The sequence below is a fragment of the Bubalus bubalis genome, chromosome 12, assembly GCF_019923935.1.
Source record: "Bubalus bubalis isolate 160015118507 breed Murrah chromosome 12, NDDB_SH_1, whole genome shotgun sequence".
In the NCBI taxonomy this organism is placed as follows: domain Eukaryota; kingdom Metazoa; phylum Chordata; class Mammalia; order Artiodactyla; family Bovidae; genus Bubalus; species Bubalus bubalis.
In genome coordinates, this window is record NC_059168.1 from 65,389,224 (window position 1) to 65,413,702 (window position 24,479).

The 24,479-nt window shown below is 36.2% G+C and overlaps 1 protein-coding gene across 3 annotated transcripts; it reads left to right on the forward strand.

The window, feature by feature from the left end:
* Positions 1 to 874: 874 nt before the first annotated feature.
* On the forward strand, positions 875 to 14,573 carry ETAA1 (ETAA1 activator of ATR kinase). 3 transcript variants are annotated; one of them, XM_025261255.2, is made up of 6 exons: positions 875 to 1,224; positions 2,361 to 2,489; positions 2,750 to 2,826; positions 6,601 to 6,713; positions 6,964 to 9,005; positions 14,076 to 14,573. In XM_025261255.2, exons 1-6 carry the CDS (start codon positions 1,014 to 1,016, stop codon positions 14,189 to 14,191), a joined length of 2,688 nt encoding a protein of 895 aa, XP_025117040.2. In that variant the 5' UTR covers positions 875 to 1,013; the 3' UTR covers positions 14,192 to 14,573. The 3 variants fall into 3 exon arrangements, with proteins under 3 accessions (XP_025117040.2, XP_006066704.2, XP_006066705.2); XM_006066642.3 differs by having other exon boundaries at positions 876 to 1,236; XM_006066643.3 differs by having other exon boundaries at positions 1,098 to 1,236; positions 2,365 to 2,489.
* The last annotated feature ends 9,906 nt before the right edge of the window (positions 14,574 to 24,479 follow it).

Below are 24,479 nucleotides of genomic sequence, written 5' to 3' on the forward strand. Positions count from 1 at the left end.
AAAGATCTACCAATATTGAGTCTTTCAATCTATGAATGCAATATTTCTCCGTTTATTTAGGTCTTCAATTTTTTTTTTTTAATATCTCATAATTCTCTCTGTAGGAGGGTTACCATCTGGTTAAATTTATTCCTAATTAACTGATATCTTGTATGCTATGAATCATCTTTCTTTAAAACGTCAATGTTAACATTATTAATCCATTGAAACACAATTGATCCTCGAATATTGACTTTGTATCAGCAACTCTGTTAATTTATGAATTTAATAACTTTTCCTACGTGTTTTGATTTTCTATGCACATATCATCTATGGAAGAAGTTTTGTCTTCCTTCCGATTCCTGTATTTCCTCTTTTTCCAAAAATTAAAACCCACAATAATCTGAACCCGAGTAATGTGTTATTCTAGTTGTTGCTGCTGCTAAGTCGCTTCAGTCGTGTCCGACTCTGTGCGACCCCATAGACGGCAGCCCACCAGGCTTCCCGTCCCTGGGATTCTCCAGGCAAGAACACTGGAGTGGGTTGCCATTTCCTTCTCCAGTGCATGAAAGTGAAAGTGAAGTCGCTCAGTCGTGTCTGACTCTTAGCGACCCCATGGACAGCAGCCTATCAGGCTGCTCCGTCCACGGGATTTTCTAGGCAAAAGTACTGGAGTGGGGTGCCATTGCCTTCTCCGATTCTAGTTGTAAACCCAATAAAAAAGTGCCAGAGGATTCTTTACACCTCGCATGCTCTAGCTCTGAGCCTCTGTGGCCAGACCAATACCCCTTAAATCACTTCCAATGCGGACGAATCCGAGCAAACAGAGCAGACACGGTCGCGGGCTGCGCAGGCACCCTGGTCGCCCCGCCCCTCGTCCCGACGCAGCCAATCAGCGCCCTCCTCTTACGAGCGTCCCTCCGATCAAAATGGTGGCGGTCGTTGGCTTGGCGTCCCGCTTTTAGTTCCATTGCTCTACTCCTCCCGTTGCAAAATGTGAAAGGAAACGCTGCCGGTGGAGGGGGTCCTGAGCCATGAGTCGGCGAAGGAAACATGGGGACAGCTCTGGCCTGAAGCAAACGCCGCGCAAAGCGATGGCGACTGAAGAATGCAGTTTGGTGTTCGAATCGGGAAAGAGGCGGCTGAGGGCGGCCCGCGGCTCGGGGCCCCAAGGGCCAGGAGAGAGGCCTCCCCGGCCCTTGCCGCAGCAAGAACAGCCTCCAGTAGCCGCTTCGTGCAGTAAAAGTAATACCGAGGGTGAGACATGGGCAGCGGGGCCTCCCTGGGCCTCTGCGCCTCAGCTTTAGAGCCCCGGGTGGGGGTGGAGTCTGAAATCGTGTTTTCTTTCCCTGGGCTTCTCCCTCAAGAGTTCAAAATTAACCAGAATATATTCCCCCACGACTTTCATCCCCGAGTATGAGCACTGCCCGGTTAGGCTTGACCACCACTTATCGCCCCTGCCACAGGAATAAGTTGTGGGGTTTACCTCAGGGAGGAACGCTAATTTCTAGGCTGCTTCTCCAGGGATCAGCAGTGGCATAGCGATGAGAAATAATACCTTTTAAAGCCTTCAGGTTATGCCTAGAGGGGTTATTTCACCTTAAACTGTTTGCCCTGACCAGATTTTAGTGAAGAGGCCATATGAAATACAGTTATCTGTATTCTCAAGATCTCGGTGATGTTTTACCTTATGAATAAACCGGAAGTTCCTTTGTATAAAGTTCCTCAAAGTAGGAAACTATGGGCCTCCAAGTATATCATTCTGATCACTTTTTGGTGTTTCATTTTTTTAAAAGATTTCTGATGAATCCTGATAGGAATTGAAACTCAGAAGAGCTGTTTCCTAGAGCATGTTCTTAAAATAGAGCTTTTTACCTTGTTTGTAGTTTACTTTCACAAAACAATTGCAGAATAAACAAAAAGTGGTATTTGACAGAACGTAACTAAGAAATGGCTCACTATAGTTTTTTTAAATAATTAGTGTAAATTGGGTAGGGTTGCCCAAAGGAGGCTAAACACAGACTTTTTCTGAAGTTGCTGTTAAAATATTTTTCATTTTTGAAATGTGTTTGTAAATTACAGGTGGTTCCAAAAGCCGAGTTCAGTGGAGTGGCTAGCTTATACAGTATTGTCCATTTATAGAGCTATTAGATTGTCTTAAAGTACTTATTATTTACAATGTCAAGTTTGTAACGTACTACTGGGATTTTTATGTGAAACACGTTTCAGTTGTGGATAAAGTAATATAGTCATCACTGGGAGAAAAGTTTATAATTGCAACATAAAAAGTAATTTACCTGAGGTATTGAACATTAGGGTGTTATGAAGTAAAGTAATCCTTTAGAATGCAATAATAGTTATTTTCATCTTATTTTGTATAGAAAGATATGAGACACCAAAGAGAACGCTGCAAATGGATTTATTGTCATCTACCTTCAGTTCTCCTAATGATCCAGATGGACAGAATGATATCTTTTGGGATCAAAATTCTCCAATGACAAAACAATTAGGTAATTTGTCATTAACAGTTTTATCTGGGTGAATATTTGATGATTAGGATTTAACCTTAGAATTTCAGTCAGGTATTCACATCAGGAACTTTCATACAGCAGATGTTTTTCCAAAATCTTAAGTGATTTTGTTACTGTGATAGGCATGTGATGTCAGAGTGCTTAGTGATCTAAGTCATGCTAATTGTTTTCTGTAAGAAGTGACTGATATTTTTAGAAATTTTTGTTTATAATTTATATGAATTTCTTTGTTTCTTTAGATAAAGGAAGAAAAAAGCAGCTTTACACCACAGATAGTGATGAGATCTCACATATTGTTAATCGTATTGCTCCTCAGGTAAATATAGGTAATTTTATAGTGTATTTTAGAACAGTGAAACAAATGGCAGTAAGTTTTGTTTGTAGTTCATTTATGTGAAAAATATTTTGTCTTATTCGATTCTCTTCTCCAGAAACAGAGCAGCACAGATTACTTTTACCTTTTCTACAACTGAAATGCATGTTTTGAAAAAAGGAACATAATGTAAAGTTGGGAACATATATTTTCCTAAGCATATGTTTTATTTTTTAGAGATGATTTTTAACGAGAGCCTTGTTTTTATTTTGTTTTTAATGTTATTTAATAATATATGGTTATTATTTTTCAGGTTACTAAAAGAATAGAATCAGACAATAAAAATTTAAACTTCAAAATCTTTTTATTATTATTATTATTATTATTATTTTAACTGTCTGTAGTAGTGTTTTCCCAGTTGAAACTGCCTTTCTTAATACTTGTTAACTTAAAATATCATCAGGAAACATTAGAGTGGAAAAAAACTGGATTTGGGTTTAGTACTAAGTCTGCCTTCTGTGGCAACCCCTAAGCAAGTCACTTGACTTGCCAGGTGGCGCAGTGGTAAAGAATCTGTTTGCGAGTGCAAGAGACGCAGGAGACATGGGTTCAGTCCCTGGGTCAGGCAGATCCCCTGTGGTGGGAAATGGCAACCCCCTCCTGTATTTTTGCCTTGGAAATTCCACAGACACAGGAGTCTGGTGGCTACTGTCCATGAGGTCTCAAAGAGTTGGACTTGACTGAGCATACACACACATATAAGCAAGTCACTTAAACTATCTGAACTTTAGTTCATTTAGTTATTAAAATAGAATTATTACTTGTCTTGCTCTCTTTCTTGTATTATTGTGATGATTGAATTAGATAAAAATTGTTTGTAAACTATGTACTACAAATACTAGGTATATTAAAATTAAGTATGATAGTTAAATTATTTGCTGTAAAAGAACTGTGTTCAAAAGTTTCTTCTTTATTTCAGCTCTTGTGATGCTTGAGTAAGTCACTCTCTGCTCTGGACCTTTTTCTGTTTTTTCTTATTCAGCAACATTTAAATCCAGAAAACATCCAATTTTTGTTTAGTGTCTTCACAGGAAGTATGATATTTTCCTTGATGTGGCCTCAGATAGTGACTGTATGTTGACCATAAACAATACATGGCACTGGCCCAAACTGTGGTTACAAGGATCACCATCATCCAGGTGGAGGAGACAGGAAATAAAGTTTTTCTTAGTGGCTATAAAACATCCAAAATTACAACTAGCACAGTCAAAAGAGCTCTGTTGCTACTAGCTCTACTTTCCATCTTTGGCATGTCATAGAAATACATTTTACATAGAGTTCATTAGTTAAATAGCATTTATGCCATATATTATTTGCTACATAAGTTAACAATAGATCTTCATTAAATTGTTGATTTTACACGAAAGAAGCATAATAAAATGTGTGGACTGGCCAGCCTAATTAGTGATAAAAAAGGTAAGTAAATTATTGAACTCTTTACTTAAGTAGGCTGGAAATAATTGCTTACATAAAGAAATGGCAGCAGTATGCAAGTGATAACTTGTGTATAAGAAGAAATACAGTTAAATTAGTTGTTTTTACATGGTACCCCTTTCAAGTGAGCACTTTTAAAGCGTATAAATCTTTGGTAATATCAAGGTCTGTTTAGGAACTTGTCATGTTCCAGAATGGCATAGATGAGTTACCCTCCTCAAATAATTATTTAAATCACCTTAATAGTTCCAGAGATATATTTTAAAATTTGTACTTTTAATTGATGGGGCTTTCCTGGTGGCTCAGTGGTAAAGAATCCACCTGCCAATTCAGGAGATGTGGATTCAGTCCCTGGGTCGGGAATATCCTGTGGGGTAGGAGATGGCAACTCCAGTTTCCTTGCCTGGGAAATCCCATGGACAGGGGAGCCAGGTGGGCTACAGTCCATGGGGTCACAAAGAGCTGGACACGACTCGGGGACTAAACAACAAACAGCAATAGTTCCAGAGATGACATTTTTTAAAATTTACATTTTTATTTTAATTGATTAGTCATTTTACTTTCTTCAGGATACTTTTCATACAGTATTGTTTGTTTGAAGATGGTATATATTTTTCCATCATTTTTATACAACTCTGCCGAGTATACTCTAGAATTAAATGAACTAATGTGCTTAGATACATTTTACAGCACCTGGATTGTACTATGTAATTATTAATGAATTTTTTAAAATGTAACATTTACAATAATATAAAAACCATATATAGGACCCATGTATTTATATAACTGGATATATAAAGTTATTATACTTTTATTCTCTAAAAATGGAGTGAATTTAAAATACTTGGTAAATGGACCCAAAAAAAAAAAAAAATCGTAATTAAATCATTAAGAATGTTATCTTCCCAAATTCAAGATTGTTGAAACAAAAGGGAAGCTATGTATTGAGTCTAAAATCAAATTTATTGCTTTTCTTGAGTATTTGCAAAGCTGAAAACTGCTGGATGCAATTGGACATCTAAGGAAACTACTTTTTGATTAATTGATGATTTTGAAGTACCAAGTTGTAGGCAACTTACCACCTAACTTTCTAGTGTATAAACATGAACTGACATCTTTATGCTCAGCATTTTGCTAGATGCTGAGTTATCATAGAAACTGTACTTGCCTTCAAGTAATCTGTAATCTAGTGATTAGATTATTTTGTGTGACAGTTGCTTGTTTATATTCATTCCAGGTACTATAAAAATAGAGTAGAAAATGATTAACTTGTTTATTTTGTTGGTTTGGTTTGTAACTAATAATGAATTCATTCTCTAATTTTGTGCATGATCAAGTAACTAAAAGGTATAAAAGAAACATGTAGGACTAAAATGGCTTTTTTCTAGCCTTAATACTGGTTAAAACTTTTTTACCCACTTTCTCTACTTAATTTTGTTCTTCTCCCTACCTCATTCACAGCATCAGTTCTAATCTTGCCATTATCTCTAACTTGGTCCTGACTTAATGCTAAATTTTCTTAGTTCTATCTAAGTGTTGTCAATTCACGTCAACATGGATTGTCCAACTTAGATAAATGTTATAATGGCAATAGGGAAAATTTGGAGATTCAGGTAATACAGAAAGAACTCCCTGTTTATTTTTTTATTCCTAACTCTGATAATTCCTGCTGCACAGTTTATTTCTAGTACTAACATTTATTTTTATCAATATCTTAGGACAACTGAAATAGGTTGATCAGTTTTCTTTTGATAAAAATATGTACTTTTATTATTGAATATGTATTTCTATTCTGCAGTGGCTTCCACAGTGGCTCAGATGGTAAAGAATCTGCCCGCAATCAATGCAGGAGACCTGGGTTCGATCCCTGGGTCAGGAAGGTCCCCTGGAGAACGGAATGGCTATATACTCCAGTGTTTTTGCCTGGAAAATTCCATTGACAGAGGAGTCTGGCAGGCTACAGTCCATGGGGTCGCAAAGAGTCAGACATTACTGAGCAACTAACGTGCATTTCTAATTAAATTCTTAAAAACTTAAAAGTTTTTTGAAAATATGGAATTTCCAATTCTGAGTGTTTTCATTCCCTAAAGCAAGTAGATCACTTCTTGCAACTTGTTATAACCATCCTCCAGCTTTTCATTGTTTTGAAGTTTGTTTGATTGCTGTCACTTTACCACAATTTATTCCTTTAAGAAAATAATTCTACATAATTAAAGTGGGTTTTTGTTTGGTTAGTTTTTGTACTTTCACATCTCTCTCTTTTTTTTGGCCCTTCTACCAAAGGATGAGAAACCAACAACAGACTCCATGCTCGGCATGTGGATTGGTGACACTGCTATTCCTTGCACTCCTAGTGTAGCCAAAGGAAGATCAAGAGCAAAACTCAGCTGCACAAAGTAAGTTTAAACTTTTCAGTTTTTCTGACATTCAGTGAAGTGAATATTTTTAGTATTTTGTTTGGGCTTTGTGTGTATGTCAAAATGGTTATAAATTATTATCCTTAACTTTGACATGTAAAGTTTTGAACTTATTTATGTCAGGATGTGTTAAAATTTGTGAGTTTTAACATTAAAACATGTTAAATAACAGTTTAGTATTTATGACTTGTAGAATATCTACATAATTTTTGAAATATTTGTTTAATAGGTTAAAATCACAAAATCAAGAGGAAGAACTTATGAAATTAGCTAAGCAATTTGATAAAAATATGGAAGAGCTGGATGTGATTCAAGAGCAAGACAAGAGAAATCATGATCTTATCCAGATGATTTCAGAAGCAGAGACTTCACATAATTGCAGAGATAATGTACAGATGCAGTTACTGTGTGATATAGTTCCTGAAATAGATAAGGCTATAATAAAGAAGCCAGTGAAAGAAAATACCAAGATATCTGTGGTAAATGATCAAACCAGCAGTCAGAAGCCATTTGACCAAAATGCTGAAGCAGCCTTTATTGCCATGTTTGATGGTTCTACTCAGAAATGTAGTGGACAATTAAGCCAAGATTTGTCAGATGCTTTCTTGAAAACCAGTAATACTACCTTTGGAAAGAAAAACACTTTGAAAGAGGAGAAAATCATTACTAATGAATCTGTGGTCACTGAAAATCTGCCAAGTAAAACCCTAGGATCACTTTCTCATCAAGTCGATAATCCTGGAATGACAAAATCATATGTAACTTTCTGTACTAAGGAACCAGGAACTTTTAATAAACACATTGATACTTTTACTACCAGTGATTTTGAGGATGATTGGGAAAACTTACTAAGTAATGAACCTTTTGTTATGCAGAATATTGAAATGTCTGAGCTGTTCCCTGCTCCTAAAACAGTCCAAATTGCTGATCAAAAGGAAATGTATTCCTTTAACAGTAAAGAGGCTACAAGTAAGTCAGGAATGAATAAAAGTGTAGATGTCAAGTTAAGAGATTCAAAAATTTTACAAGGTCTTCCTTCAAATACATGGAACAATGAATTAACAGATGCGGAAAAATACAGATTTTCACCAAAGCCAAATGATAAACCAAATAAATTATCAGCCACTGGGAATAAAATGAAATTGGAGAAATCTTTTAATATAGTTGTTAATCAAGACAAAATTCAAGACTGTGCAGTTGCATCTAATCTGACAAAAGTAAATGAAGATACTCATACTAAATTTAATTCTAAAGTAAATGCTTCTGAAAAGAAATCTGCTTTGAAACCAGGATGTACTAATAAGTCCATTTTTAATCAGTCTTTGAAGGTGCCTGCTAATGTCAAGCCTTTCGGCTCAGCAACTTTGGGCAATACAACCAGTGTTTGTAACCCAGATCAGAGTAATGGATCAAAGTTAGGTTCTTTCTTTGATGATTGGAATGATCCATCATTTACCAATGAAATTGTTAAAGCATGTCATCAGTTAGAGAATAGCTGGGAAGCAGATGATGTAGATGATGATATATTATACCAGGCATGTGATGATATTGAAAGACTAACTCAGGAGCAAGATATTAGAGTTGACAGCAAGACATCAGAAAGTATACTTGGGATCAATAATAGTTCTAAACATGGAGCCAAAAACGTGTTTACTACACCTAAACAAGCAAGTCAGTTGATGCAGTCAAAGCACCTGAATCTGAACAGCATTTCAGCGCAGACATCTTCATTGGCAAATAGCTTACAAATAAATAAATCAGTGAAGATGGAGAGAGGGGAAATGTATGGAAATTCTCCAGGATTTTTAGGTGCCACGACAAATTTGAGTATATACTCTAAGAACTCAGGCTGTCAGATCAGTAATCTGCATGTCTCGTGCAACAACACTGATGTACCAAAACAAGTGAATAGTTCTAAATCAGTTCTTACAGGAAGTTCAAGTTTGAATGTGGGTTCACATCATATGAGTACAGAAATTGCTGCTTCTAAGAAGAGATTGAGTACCCTACATCTATCCAAGAGCACCATAAGAGGTGAAGCTCGGAGTGACCGTTACAGAGCAATTAGAATTTCTGAGTACGTGTTTACAAAGATGAAAAATTGTCCGATGCTTTCCCCATTTAATAACAGTTCTGTAACAGGAAGTATTTCTGATATCAAAATAGCACAGGGTTTGGAGAAGAATAAAACTGTCAACCCGTTACCTGGGAAGGCTGTTCAACAGCAGTCTTTGGTGAAATTTTCTGAACCTTTGAAACAACCTTCAAAAGGTATGTATTAATTTGTTCTTTGAAAAACAGCCAGACTAGTTCTTTGTTGTATTGAATTTTCATGACATACATGTTAAAGACACTATTCTGCTTTAACTAGAAGTCTTAAAGTGATTCTTACAAATAATGATGCTGGAATATACAAACACTGGGTGGTTTGTGTTTTTAAAAGACTGCATTGAATTCTTGGCCAACATGTAATACAGTGACTATTATAGTTGCCAATCAATACGTATGTGTTGAGTCTTTTCTGAATTATTTCCTAGAAAATTTTACTTATACATCTATGTATTACTGTCTGAGAGTCCTTGTGTTCACTGAAATACCTCACTGTTTTAAAATTTGAGTAATTGTGTATTTTTAGCAGAACAATATGTGAAGATTTAAAGCATTCTACTTAAATGCCTTTGCTAGAATACTATCTGATATAAAACTGTTAGCTATGATGGTTAGAGTTGTTATTTAGTACATCTTGTGATCTTTGATTCTTTTCAGTTTTTCTTTTCCCCCAATTTTCCTTTCTATCTCTCAAGTTCCATTGTTTTTACTTCAAAAAATGTATCTCAAAATGGTCCATTTTTCTCACTCTCTGCTGTACCACCGTTATGCAAGCCAACATTGCCTGACTGGACTGCTGCAGTTCTTCTACCTGTTCCCTCTCATTTCTAGTCTCCAAACAGCAGACTCATCTTTTAAAACAAGGTTAAAAAAATAAAAAGCAAGTAGACATATTTGGCATTCCTCTGCTTGAAGACAAGCTTCAGGCACTGCTCATCATATTTCAAATAAAATCTTAATTTACACCCTGATCTGCAAGCCTGGACTGTCTCTATAACCTGCCTGTTCTCTTTTTTTCTTGCCTTACCTACTAGATTTCAGCTACACCAGCTGTATTTGAGTTCCTCAAACAGAATAGGTTCTTCTCTAGTTCAGGAACTTTGCTATTCTCAGCTAACACTACTGCCTTCAACAGTCTATAAATGCTTTCCTGTTATTTTCAGTCATCTCTCTTTTATTTCCTTAATTTCTTTTGTCACAGTTTGCAATCAGATATTGATTACCATCTTTCTCATCGGTGAACCTAAGCTACCATAGCAGCTGCCATTTAGAAGATGTTTAATAAATATTTGAGTGAACATTATACAATATAATCTGAAAAGTCTGTCATTCACTGATACTGTAATAATTTTTAAAAAGGAATATTTATGGCATAACTGTGTGTTTCTTAATGCCCAGTGCTCTTCAACAGAAACCTTGTATCCCCACATGCATACATCAGATCTGCTAGCTGGTTTCCATTTATCTCTTAAACACAATGTGTTTCTAACTACTCAGAGTGATTTTGATTCACTTTCTCAGTTATGCCAGTAGCCCGTGCTAACTTGTTTTACACCATTTACTATGCTGGCTTGTAATTATTGACTTTTTACATCAGTCTCCCTCACTTGAGGCTAACATTAGGAATTTTACCTATTATGTAGATCAATGTTAATATGGTAATGGAGTTTTTAGTTTCTTTTAATAGTAGATTGTTTTCTGTTTAGATTCTAAATGATGCTTTTGTTGGCATTATCACTACAACTTTCCTGTTAAGTGATCCCTCAATTTAAAAAAATTTGCGACAGTAATAGGTTATTGTTTAAAAGTAAAAAGTATAAGTTAATTTGACATAAAAAGGTAAGTCCTCTATTTCTCCTTTTCTCCAATGATTTTTCAGGGAAAGCCCCTTTTAATAGCATTTTCTGCAAGTATAAAAACATAGGGGTGAAGGATGGTGTGTGTATACCTATACATTTATTTAAATAGTTGTAATTATATAGCAAAGACTATTTGGCAGCTTGATTTTGCTTTCACTTAATGTATTGTAACTGTCTTTTTCCTGATAGTACATAGAGATTTGCTTTAGTCCTTTGAATCTCTACATAATATGTAGTTGTATGGATGATACCATAATTTATCTGTTTCTCTATTGATGGAGGTTTAGTTTGATTGCAGTTTTTTGCATTACAAGCAGTCCAGTGTGCCAGTGAATATTCTACATAAATTTGCACATGCTCATGAGATTGTATCTGTTTGAAAATTGATATAAGATTCAGAATATTTTAAATGTTGATGGAGATCTTTAAATCTTACCCCTAATTACATCAATTTATACTTTTATCAATACTGACAATGAATACGCTACGTTATCACCCAAACTAAATATTTTGAAACTTTAAAATTGTTGTCAATTGATAGTAGTTTCAGATATTTGTTTATATTTAAGTACAGTTAATTGAGTCATTCTTCCAATGTGAATTAATTATACTTGTAATTCCATTAAAGACTAAGTCTCTCTGGAATGTGAGTTTCTCCGAAACTCCTGTCTACTATCTTATCAGCATTGTTTTTTATGGACAGACTCTTTCAGTTTACTTTACAGTTTTTCTGTTAAGTTTATTGATAGTACCTAATATTCTAATTAATATTAACCTTGTTGACATTTTCTATTATTGCCATTTCCTTTTACTTTGGTGTAGCAAGCTGCTCTGCAGCAAATACCTTTGGCGGGGTGGCGGGGTGGGGGGGACTTCTAACTACCTCATTGTTTTAAGCTAGATTTGGCTAATTGTGGCCTGTCCAAATCCAGCCTATATAACCTGTTTTTTGTACAGCCACCATATTAAGGTGATTTTCACTTTTTAGATGGTTGAAAAAAATCAAAAGAACAATAATACTTAATACCTTTTGAAAACTATGTGGAATTCATGTTTCATTGTCCCTAAACAAACTTTTATTTAAACATAGCCACATCATTTATTTATATGTGTTGCCCATGGCTGTTTTCATGCTGCTGTGACAGAGCTGAATAGTTGCCACAGGAGATCCTATGCCTCTTAAAAGTTAACATATTTTTGGGTCTTTTACTGAAAAAAAGGACTTCCTGGTGGCTCACTGATAAAGAATCTGCCTGCCAATGCAGGAGACACAAGTTGGATCCCTGAGTTGGGAAGATTCCCTGAAGAAGGAAATGGCAACACATTCCAGTATTGTTGCCTGGGAAATCCCATTGACAGAGGAGCCTGGAAGATTACAGTCCACAGGGTTGCTAGAGTCAGACTCGGCTTAGTGACTAAACAACAACTGAAAAAAAAAAGTTTTTCTCCCCTGCTTCAGGATTAAGATTTGAAAGAGCCATTTTTGTTTTGTTCCTCGCCAATAGTTGGAGCCCTTGGTATGTATTTTTATCGAAGAAATGAATGGCTCTTCCAAAATCAAATTTTCCCTATGTGACTTTATTGTATCTTTTGAAATTAATTTGTAGAATACCACATAACCAACTGAGGTGCCAGTTTTAGGGAGCTATGTTCTATTCTGCCATGGATTATTAACCTATTTTCCTTCTACCTAAATTTACAGTCAACTGAATGTAAATTGTGTGTGTGTTCTGAGTTTCTTGTGTTTCTCTGCTTTCAGACTAAAATAATAAATTAGTCAAGCTAATTTATATGTTGTATCTTTCTATAAGAAAAAATAGCTGCAGTCTATAAGATAATTGATTTAGAAAAAAAGTAAAAGGCAACAGAATCACCTGGGGAATTTGAGATATATATCTCTTACTCTGAGCACCCTCTCCCATTTCTGATTACACTGGGGACAGAAGGAGAGAGTGATGATATATTTTGGGTAAATATCTACCTTGGTTAACAAGAGAAATGTCTTATAACAACTATATTCTGAATCTCTGTAGAGGTCACTGTAGATATTATTTCTCTTGTTAACAGTACTACTGATTCTTATTTAACTTCTGTAAAGGGTAAATTTTACAATATATACAGTTTCACCAATACACAGTCACTTAAATATGTATTTGGATGATGGTCTTGATTTTAGAACATTAAATGAAAAAATGTTGGCTAAAATTTTGAAGTCTAATTCTTAGTAGCATTACATAAATAATCTAATATTGTAGCTTAGAGTGACTTGGCTTAACTGTGGAATTAAATTCATTTTATTAGAACTCAGAATTTTGGTAGAGGCAGAATTGGTTGTGTTAAATTTAAGACACATTGTTCATTTCATAGTATGTTTATCTGAAGTATATACTAAAGTATGTTACATAAAAAAATATCAGAATGCTCCACATTTTTTAAAAAGATTTCATATTGAAAATTTTATGCAGACATCCTGCTCCTTGAAATAATTTTCCAATGTTTATAGAAAATATATCTTCCATCTAAAAATACAGTATTTGACAGTGAATTTTATGTTGATTGACATGATAGGTTTCACTCTATTACTGCAAAATATTTTTCTTAAACAGCTAAAATGAAAATATCTGAGATCTATAGAGGAAAAAAATGTACGAGTAGGAATATTAACATCAGTTATCTTATAGTAAAAATATATATTTGAAGTATTATTAATATCTGATTCATTTTATTTTGAGTACTTTTCTATTAAAATCTATATAACATTTAAAATTCCAATTTGTTTTTAAAATATATTCATTTATTGGTTATATAAATTAGGTGTCATTGTTCATAAGAATTATTTGCTGGGTAGTCAAAATATAGAGTTTTTAATCAATTTTATTACCCTGTGAGAAGAGTACATCAAAGAGATTGATCAGTTCTTGATTTCATTTTGGCCTGGAGCCTTGTACTGTATCTGCATTTGTAGTCTTATACTTAATAGTTTAGGATGGGCCCCCCTGATGGCTAGGTAGTAAAGAATCCTCCTGCCAATGCTAGAGACACGAGATGCAGGTTCAGTCCCTCGGTCAGGAAGATCCCCTGGAGAAGTAAATAGCAACCCACTCCAGTATTCTTGCCTGGTAAACCCCATAGACAGAGCCTGACAGGCTACAGTCCATGGGGTCACAAGAGTCCCACAGGACTTACCAGTTAAACGGCAACAACATGGCTGAGTAACAAAACCAAAGGCATTCTTTACCATCTGAGTCACCAGGGAAGCCCAATAACAAAACCAGTGTGGCAGATCTGGGTAATGAAAAAGTAAAAATTAAAACTCATTCAGAATGATTTTATAGTCTTTAAAACTAATATCTATATTTGGTTTCATTTTTAGAAGAAGAAGAGAAAAATAGAAAGTATTCTCCGGAAGAAATTCAGAGAAAAAGACAAGCAGCGCTGGTTCGAAGAATGGCCAAAGCACAGGCATCATCTGTAAAGAAAGGCAGATGATTTCTTTAATGAAATGTTACTTGGGAGATAAAGACAGTTGATAACTATCTATGATAGGAAATGTTTTTCTTGATTTCTCCATGAGAAATTTAATGCTGAGTTATAAAGCATGGACTTGTACTATATTTAATAAATCAGTGTTTACGTGGTCGATGAAACCTTTCCTTGGAGATGTATATTGAAGTTAATTGCATGTAAGTTTTGGAAGTTCAGTAAAGTTAGCAGTTATGTAGTAGAATTATGCAGAGGAAAGTAGTTTTATTTTTAAATACTGTGATTACAGAGGGTCATCCCAAAACTCCTTAATTTTTTATTGTTAATTGTTTTCCAAATACAAAACTTCAACCTACTAAGTTAATAAAATTTTTTGTTGTTGTTTTCAGTAACTGTTCCTTAAAGTTTTTATACATTTCTGAAATTTAATTAATACTTTCATATTCTTAGGAACATGGATGGTAGGAAATAAAGGACTTCACTTTATTTGTAAGAAATTACTCTTTTCAATTCCTAGTCTGTAATAGATGTGAATTTAAAATTTTCTAAAATGTAATGCATTTTGGAAACTTCACACCATTTTTAGGGAAGATCCTGATTTAAGAACTTTAGAAAAAAGATTGTGGATTGGCTATATAAGTAGTGTAGCGTCATTAACATTTAGAACTATCAGAAACTTTAGAGATCATCTGGTCTAATTTCATTGTATAGGTGAGAGATGAATACTCTTATTCTGAAAGTCACAGGCAAGTTCATGCTTGGATTAGAAAGGTTTCTTTCATTCTAATGAATACCTAGTCAAATGGTATCATTTGCTTCAGAGTATTAATTACTACATAAAATAACTTGTTTGTGGGAGCATTAATTGTAGTATAAAATTAAAAGTAAAATACATTAAGAGACTTTCATAATACTGATTGTTTCTTATATTAAAGAATCAGGATATAAAAAGAATCTCTTCAATTTTCCTATAACTATATAATTTTACCTTGATTAATTCACTGACTTTGCTTATTCTTCTCTATTATCTGTTTTTGTCTGAGATTTTCTAAGCCAGAAGTAAAAAGACTCTTAAGATGAGGGCATAAGGGTGGTAAAAATGCTTTGTTTATCCCAAATGGCTTTAGGAGATGTGACGAAAGTTATAGATGTGACATACCTGTGAGGGTGTTCACCATTATTTTGACCTATACAGAGATACTTCATTTTTAAAATTGTATTTTCATATATAACACATTCTCGGAGAAGGCAATGGCACCCCTACTCCAGTACTCTTGCCTGGAAAATCCCATGGATGGAGGAGCCTGGAAGGCTGCAGTCCATGGGGTCGCTGAGGGTCGGACACGACTGAGCGACTTTACTTTCACTTTTCACTTTCATGCATTGGAGAAGGCAATGGCAACCCACTCCAGTGTTCTTGCCTGGAGAATCCCAGGGACGGGGGAGCCTGGTGGGCTGCCGTCTATGGGGTCGCACAGAGTCGGACACGACTGAAGTGACTTAGCAATAGCAATATAACACATTCTAGGTAATGTGTAATTTTTGTCTAAGGCTCTTATTAGAAAGAACATAAATACAGGTAATTGTATGTAAGAGAATGAAGAGCTGAGAATCTTCAATCAGTCAGTCGTGTCCAACCCTTTGCGACCCCGTGAATCACAGCATGCCAGGCCTCCCTGTCCGTCACCAACTCCCAGAGTTCACTCAAACTCACGTCCATTGAGTCAGTGATGCCATCCAGCCATCTCATCCTCTGTCGTCCCCTTCTCCTTGTGCCCCCAATCCCTCCCAGCATCAGAGTCTTTTCCAATGAGTCAACCCTTCGCATGAGGTAGCCAAAGTCCTGGAGTTTCAGCTTTAGCATCATTCCTTCCAAAGAACACCCTTATCATTTTCTAAAATAACTTCACTGTGTTCTTACTATCCTTTGGTATCTATCTCTGCTTTTATTTAAGCTTCTACCGCCCACCACTTGTTTTATCTAGAATGCCTTTAGCCTATTCTGTCCAGTTGTGAAAACTCAGCCCAGTGAGTTTTCGTTTCTTGGACACTTGTACCCTACCCTCCTTACTTCCCTTGTGGGTCAGCTGGTAAAGAATCCACCTGCAATGCGGGAGACCTGGATTTGATCCCTGGTTTGGGAAGATCCCTAGAGAAGGGAAAGGCTACCCACTCCAGTATTCTGGCCTAGAGAAGTTCATGGACTGTATAGTCCATAGTGTCTCAAAAGTTTGGATACGACTGAGCGACTTCACTTTCACTTTCATCCTTACTGGAATTGATTTCTCTGATCATTGTGGTACTTATTTCTTGTATCTTTTGTAGAACAATTCTATAATGCCTTATGTGTTAATTTAGTTGTATATGCATTGTAGTAATATTTGTAAAACTTGTTAGTTTGCATCTCTTCCGTAATTTTATCATGTTCTCAATACAGCCTATGCTGCTATTTACCGAACAGTTTCTTTAAAGTGACCACTTTTCTCTTTAAAGGCAAACTTACAGTACTTATGGAGTTGTAAGAGTGGCTCACCAAATCCAAGCCTGAGAATGCTCTTCACCCTCTCCCTTTTTATCATACTGATTCCTCTTCTTTAGCTATTGTTGGAAACGGTAGGAGTTGAGGGGCCCATTACTGAGCATATGGAGGACTGTTTAGATAGCGTCTCTAGCTTGGCTTTTTCCAGTCTATAGGGGTCTGTTTTCACACAAGGAAGGGGCAACTGGTAGGCCTGGCAGTTCTAGTCCATCTCAAGCTCTGCTGCTATTTATGCATCTCAGGTTGGCTGCAGAAAAACCAATGCTAAGAACGCCATTATTGTAGGAAAATCTACAGAAGAGAGCCTGTCTGTCATTATTCATTCTTGCTGTAGTCATCTCGGATCCGAGGAAAACTTGGGTTGCTTCTTATATACAGTGTTACGCATGCATGTACCACACCTTGGGAAAATCTACTTATATCGTTATACTCTATTATCACTAAGTTTAAAGTTCTTAAGGACAGAGGCATCTTATTCATCTGTCTATCCAATATTCAGTGGCTGGTATTCAGTGGTATTTATAAAATGTTGAATGAATTTAAATAGATTCTGATGGCAGAGATTCTGTCTTGCCGCACTTAAAGCATTTTGACTCTGATTCCTTGAACTTCAGAATTGGAATATGTTTCTAGAAACAGTTTAAATTTAGCCTAATACTGATTCATATAAATGATAATTTATCTGGAGTATGATTGTAGTTTTCAGTTCTTTCTCGGATGTAGTGATCATAATTGCTTGTGAGACTCAAAAACAAAGCAACAAACTTAGGTCTTTATGCCTTCCCGTAGACTTCGTAAATGAGTACATCAGGGGTAGATTTTTATGTTTGCTTTTAAAGTCCATTGACTAAAATCAACAGGATCGAGAAGAAGGCATAATTACTAAATTGATACAACAGTTGCTAAATGTTTTATTTACCATGAATGGTTTTAAGAAATTTACATTTAAAGGCCATTTTACAAATAAGGAAACTGAAATAAGCGTAATAAGTGACTCTCTCAAGGTCATACAGTTGGATGTTGGAGCTGAAGTTTGAACTCAAGCAGTGTCATTACAAATAATACAATATTAACCACTGAATATACAGTCATTCATGGAAACTTCACAAAAACCAGTGGTTTATGGAAATTACCTGAATGTATTCTGATGCTGGGAAGGATTGGGGGCAGGAGGAAAAGGGGACGGCGGAGGATGAGATGGCTGGATGGCATCACCGACTCGATGGACGTGGGTTTGGGTGAACGGGAGTTGGTGATGGACAGGGAGGCCTGGCGTGCTGCAATTCATGGGGTCGCAAAGAGTTGGACGTAACTGAACTGATAGGAAATAATTGTAACATTTCAAGCATATGTGCCAAAAAACTCACTAGAATTCTATAGTTTAATTGTATAGCTCAGGAGAATTTTCTTCCAGTCTGAATTGCTATTACAGATGACTCCTGTATTTTATGTGTATGTGAGAGGGTGAGTTGGTATTGATTATATGAATACATATATAAATACACTTTTTTCATGCAACTATTAGAGAAATCCATAAAATGTATAGCTATATTAAATATCTTCATTTTACTTCACTATTTTAGTAATTTCTGGGTGTTCTAGTTTTAAATCTACTGGGGAAAACTTGCTTAGTCCAAGATGTAATGGCATACTCCAGCTTTCTAGTAAAACTTTGATCCAGGTAGTAAAATTAAGGTTTCTGGTTAGATGCCCACTGTATAGAATAGTGGTATTCTGCATTTAATTTGTTGTTTTACATTGTTACGGTTGAAGTACTGGGTTGACCAAAAAGTTTGTTAGGGTTTTTCTGTATGCTGTACTGTATTTTTGTATTTCTGTACCTGTTTGTATGAGTTTAGAGGAAAACCCAAATGAACTTTTTGGCCAACCCACTATATGAAGAGTCCCATGTCTCACAGATACATAGTTAGACAAAGCAGCACTGAAATAATCTTTTATATAATTGGAGATACTCTTTTGATGTTATCAAAAAACTCGAGAAGTGGTAGTTTCTTAAAAGTTAGATGTAATTTCTGTTTCTAGCCATGATGGAAAACAAGGACTGCTTGTTCTTGCTGAAAGAATCAAATAAAAAATAAACTACATGGAGAAGTGGACTTCAAGACCTTCAGCCTCAGACAGCGAGGAAAATTGGGAAACATAGAACCCTACAATTTTCCCAGCTTACTGATTTGAGGGAACTTCCAAGCCATGAAGCAAGGAATGGGAACAGAGGAAGAGCCAGGTAGGCTCCCTGAGTTAAGGAAAGGGAGCTAAGTGTCTTAGGAAGACTAAGATAAGATTTCATGAGGCAGAGGACCAGCCAGGAGACAACACAGAACTCCAGATACCTATAGATGGTCGCTTTGAGAATTAAACAGTCCTGATCAGCAAAGTATATGAGGAAGCAGACTGGAGAAAGAGGCATTTGAAAGGATTAGAGGATTTGCGTGGGTCTGGTAACTGCCTGTTCTCAGCAACCACAGTTGAATGGGTAGCCCTTGATTCTAATAGGGAATAATTACCCCCAAACTGTACTGCTGTGGCTCCACTCAATAAATTAAATGTGAGATTCAAAAGGATCAAACCATTCTCAAGTGTCCCAGAACAAAGCTCAAAAGTGTTTATGAAAATCAAAAAAATACTCAACATTATGAGGTGAAATTAACAATGGATGTCATCAATTAAAGATCAGTAGGCATGCAAAGAAACAAAAAACATGATCCATAAGAAAGAATAATCGAGTGAAACCAACCTAGGTCTTAAACAGATTTTAGAATTAGCAGGTAAGGGTATTAGGTAAAACAACGTAATCAAAAAATTTAGAAACGTAGGATTTTAAGGCCAAAATCAAACTTACAGAGGTGAAAGCTATAGTTTCCAAGTTGAAAAATACACTAGATGGGATGAATGATGCATTAGGCATTGCCCAAGAAAAGATTAGTAAACAACATGTTAACAGGAACTACTCAGAATGGAGGAGGGGCAATAAAAGCATGAATGAATTATAGAACAGCTTCAAGTATCCAGCTGCTGCTGTTGCTGTTAAGTCGCCAAGTTGTGTCCGATTCTATGATCCCATGACTGTCGGATTTCCCAGCAAGAATGCTGGAATGGGGATTGCCATTTCCTTCTCCAGGGGATCTGACCCAGGGATTGAACCTGGGTCTCCTGCATTGGCAGGCAGATTACCACTGAGCCACCAGGGAAGCCCTATCCAGAATATATAAATTACTCTTAAAACTCAACCTTAAAACAGGAAACAGTAAGAAAGAGGAGAGAAAGAAAGCTGTGGTACATATACACAATGGAGTATTACTCAGCCATTAAAAAGAATACATTTGAATCAGTTCTAATGACGTGGATGAAACTGAAGCCTATTATACAGAGTGAAGTAAGCCAGAAAGAAAAACACCAATACAGTATACTAACGCATTTATATGGAATATAGAAAGATGGTAACAATAACCCTGTGTACGAGACAGCAAAAGAGACACTGATGTATAGAACAGTCTTATGGACTCTGTGGGAGAGGGAGAGGGTGGGAAGATTTGGGAAATGGCATTGAAACATGTATAATATGTATGAAACGAGTCACCAGTCCAGGTTTGATGCACGATACTGGATGCTTGGGGCTGGTGCACTGGGACGACCCAGAGGGATGGTATGGGGAGGGGGGAGGAAGGAAGGTTCAGGATGGGGAACACGTGTATATCTGTGGCGGATTCATTTCGATATTTGGCAAAACTAATACAATATTGTAAAGTTTAAAAATAAAACAGCTGAATCTCAAAAAAAAAGGGAGAACAAAGATTTGAACACAGAATTCATCAATATATACAGAGAGCATGTAAGCACATGAAAAGATGATTAGGAAATGAAAATTGAAACCAGTGAGATACCACTATATACATATCAGAATGTTTAAAAAGACTATGTCAAGTACTAGTAACATCTGGAGAGATTAGAACTCTCATATGTTGCTGATAGCAATGTAAACTGATCAAAAAACCATTGAGAAAACAATTTTATGATTTATATGAAACTAGAAAAGGGGTTTCCCTGGTGCCTCAAGACGGTGAAGAATTTGCCTGCAATGTAGGAGACTTGTGTTTGATCCCTGAGTCAGAAGAATCCCCTGGAAGAAGTGAATAGCTATTTACTCCAGTATTCTTGCCTGGAAAAGTCTATGGACAGGAGCCTGGGGTGCTACAGTCCATACAGTCGCAAAGACACAACTGAGAAACCAACACTAGTAAAACTGCTGATTGTGGCAGAAAGCAGGTCAGGAACTGCTTGAGGAGGGAGGATCAAGAAGAATGGATGGAAAGTATTACAAAGGATTACATAATCATTTTTTGAGATGAGGGATATGTTTACTATTTGATTTTGGTGAAATTTTCATGACTATATATACTTCAAAACTGATTATATAAATGTATACAATTTAAGTCAATTATACCTCAAAGCTGCCTTATTAAAAATAAAATTATTGATAATTGGATATTCACAAGAACTGAAACATGGAAGTAACCCAGGTGTCCATCGATGGAATATTATTCAGCCTCAAAAAGGAAGGAAATTCTGACACATTTCCTTCAACATGAATGATCATGAAGGACATTATGCTAAGTGAAACAAGCAAGTTGCAAAAAGACAAATACTGTATGGTTCTACTTACTTGAAAGTATTTCTAATTATGAAATAGTTTAGTCAAAATCATAGAGACAGTCCTGATTATTGCAAACTATTATATGAAGTTACAGTAATCAAAAAACTATGATACTGCCACAAAAACAGACACATAGATCATTGGAATAGAATTTGGAGCCCCCAAATAAACTCACACTTACATGGTCAATCTACAACAAAGGAGGTAAGAATATACAACAGGGGCAAGACCATCTCTTTAATAAATGGTATTAGAAAGACTGGACAGCTACGTGCAAAAGGATCAAACTACTTCTTCACACTGTGAAAGTGAAGTCGCTAAGTCGAGTCCAGCTCTTTGCAACCCCATGGACTGTAGCCTACCATGCTCCTCCATCCATGGGATTTTCCAGGCAAGAATCCTGGAGTGGGTTGCCATTTCCTTCTCCAGGAGGTCTTCCTGACCCAGGGATTGAACCTGGGTCTCCTGCATTGGAGGCAGACACTTTACCATCTGAGCCCCCAGATAAGTCCTCACACTATACACAAAAACAAAATAGATTAAAGACTAATGTATTCATAAGACCTGAAATGATAGAATTCTTAAAACATAGGCAGTACACTCTTTGACATCAGTCTTAGCAATATTATTTTTTGAATATGTCTCTGCAAACAAAAGCAAAAGTAAACAAATGAGACGTCAAACTAAAAAGCTTTTGCACGATGAGGAAAACTATCAACATAATGAAAAGTCATCCTTCAAAAAGCGAGAAGATACTTGTAATCAATATATCTGATAAGGAGTTAATATCCAAAACATACAAAGAACTCATAAAATTCAACATCCAAAAAGATCTGATTTTAAAAATGGGTGGAGGACCTGAATAAGCATTTCCCAAAGAAGACATATAGAAAGCCAAGAGACACAAGATGCTCAACACCGCTAATCAGAAAAATGAAAATCAAAACCACAATGAGATACCATCTCACACCTGTCAGAATGGCAGACAAAAAGCACAGATAACAAACGTTGGCTAGAATGTGGAGAATAGGAAACCCTCATGCACTGTTGGGGGGAATGTAAATTGGTGCAGCCTCTATAAACAGTATGGAGAGACCTCAAAAAATTAAAAATACAACTACCACCCAACTTGGCAGTTTCACTCCTGGGTATGTATCTGGAGAATATGAAAACCCTGTAATTCAAAAAGATATATGCACTCCAGTGTTCATTGCAGCATAATTTACAATAACCAAGATATAGGAGCAACCTAAGTTCCTATCAATAGATGAATAGATAAATAAGATGTGGTATAGATATAGAATATTATATGCTGCTAAGTAGCTTCAGTCGTGTCCGACTCTGTGTGACCCCATGGACTGCAGCCTACCAGGCTTCTCCATCCATGGGATTCTCCAGGCAGGAACACTGGAATGGGTTGCCATTTCCTTCTCCAAGAATATTATATAGACATATAATATTCCATTGTATGGAATAGAATATTACTCAGTCCATAAAAAATAAAATCTTGCCATTTGTGGTAGCTTGTGTGGGTCTATAGTACATTAGCTAGTAAAATAAATTAGAAAAAAAAAATTGAACTTTCACTCACATATGATTCTGCATCCAATCTAAAAACCAAAACAAAACAAAATAAAAATGGACACATAGATACAGAAAACAAGTGGTTGCCAAAAGAGAGAGGGGTGAGGAAGTGAGTAAAATAGGTAAAGGGGATTAGGAGATGCAAACCTTCAGTTACATAATAAATAAGTCATGGGGATGTGGTATACAGCATGAGGAACATGGTCAATAATATTGTAATAACTATGGGGATGCATGGTCACTAGATTTATTATTGTGATCATTTCATAACATATGCAGATGTTAAATCATTATGTAGTACACTTGAAACTAATACTGTACATCAACTGTATTTCAATTTTTAACAAAATCATGGAAACAAAGTAGAATGGTGGTTGCCAGGGACTGGAAGTAGGAGGGAATAGGTAGTTATTGTTTAATGGGTTTAGGGTTGCAGTTTTACAAGATAATAAGCATTCTGGAAATTGATGGTTGTTTTTGGTGAGAAAACAGCTACAGTATTTTGAGTCGTTGCCTAGGCATTTAACAGTATGATAATTCTGCTCACATCCAAAGTGTGGATAGTTAGATAAGACCTGAGATTAAAATTCTCACAAGTTCCTGGTTTGCTTTCCCCTGGACAGCTTTTAATGTAACCACTAAGAGTTGGTCCAGCAAAACTGACCTTCACCACAGCCACCTTACAGGAATGGTGCTTGCTCTCTGTCTCCCGCTCCTCATGATGAGGGTCAGAGGATTCCCCTCCCCGCAGCTCCCTGCACTCTGCCCTCATTCTGGGATTTGCAAATAAAAAATCTTGTGACCTCACCTCCTTTGTGTGAGTGTGTTGAAACCATGCCTTCCACCAAAGGACCCTGGGGTTTTTACTTCCCCTGTGTACCTGTGTCTCCTCATTCAGCAAGTCATACTTTGCATATATTTAATTCACTGCACAACATTACAACTGCATTTTATACCATGAAACTTACCTCTTAAAATGGTTAAGATGATAGATTTTAAGTTATGTGTAATTTACATAACTTAAAATATGGAAGTAAGTAAATAAAATGAGTTGCAAGCCAAATCAGTGAATTATCTGTAGTATATTAAAATCAATTGTTTTATATTGTACTTTAAATAGATCTTTTATACATGTGTAGTATCAGTTCAGTTCAGTCACTCAGTCGTATCTGACTCTGTGACCCTATGATACCACAGTATGCCAGGCCTCCCTGTCCATCATCAACTCCCGGAGTTCACCCAAACCCATGTCCATTGAGTCAGAGATGCCATCCAACCATCTCATCCTCTGTCATCCCCCTCTCCTCCTGCCCTCAATCTTTCCCAGCATCAGGGTCTTTTCAAATGAGTCAGCTCTCCGCATCAGGTGGCCAAAGTATTGGAGTTTCAGTTTCAACATCAGTCCTTCCAATGAACAACCAGGACTGATCTCCTTTAGAGTGGACTGGTTGGATCTCCTTGCAGTCCAAGAGACTCTCAAGAATCTTCTCCAACACCAC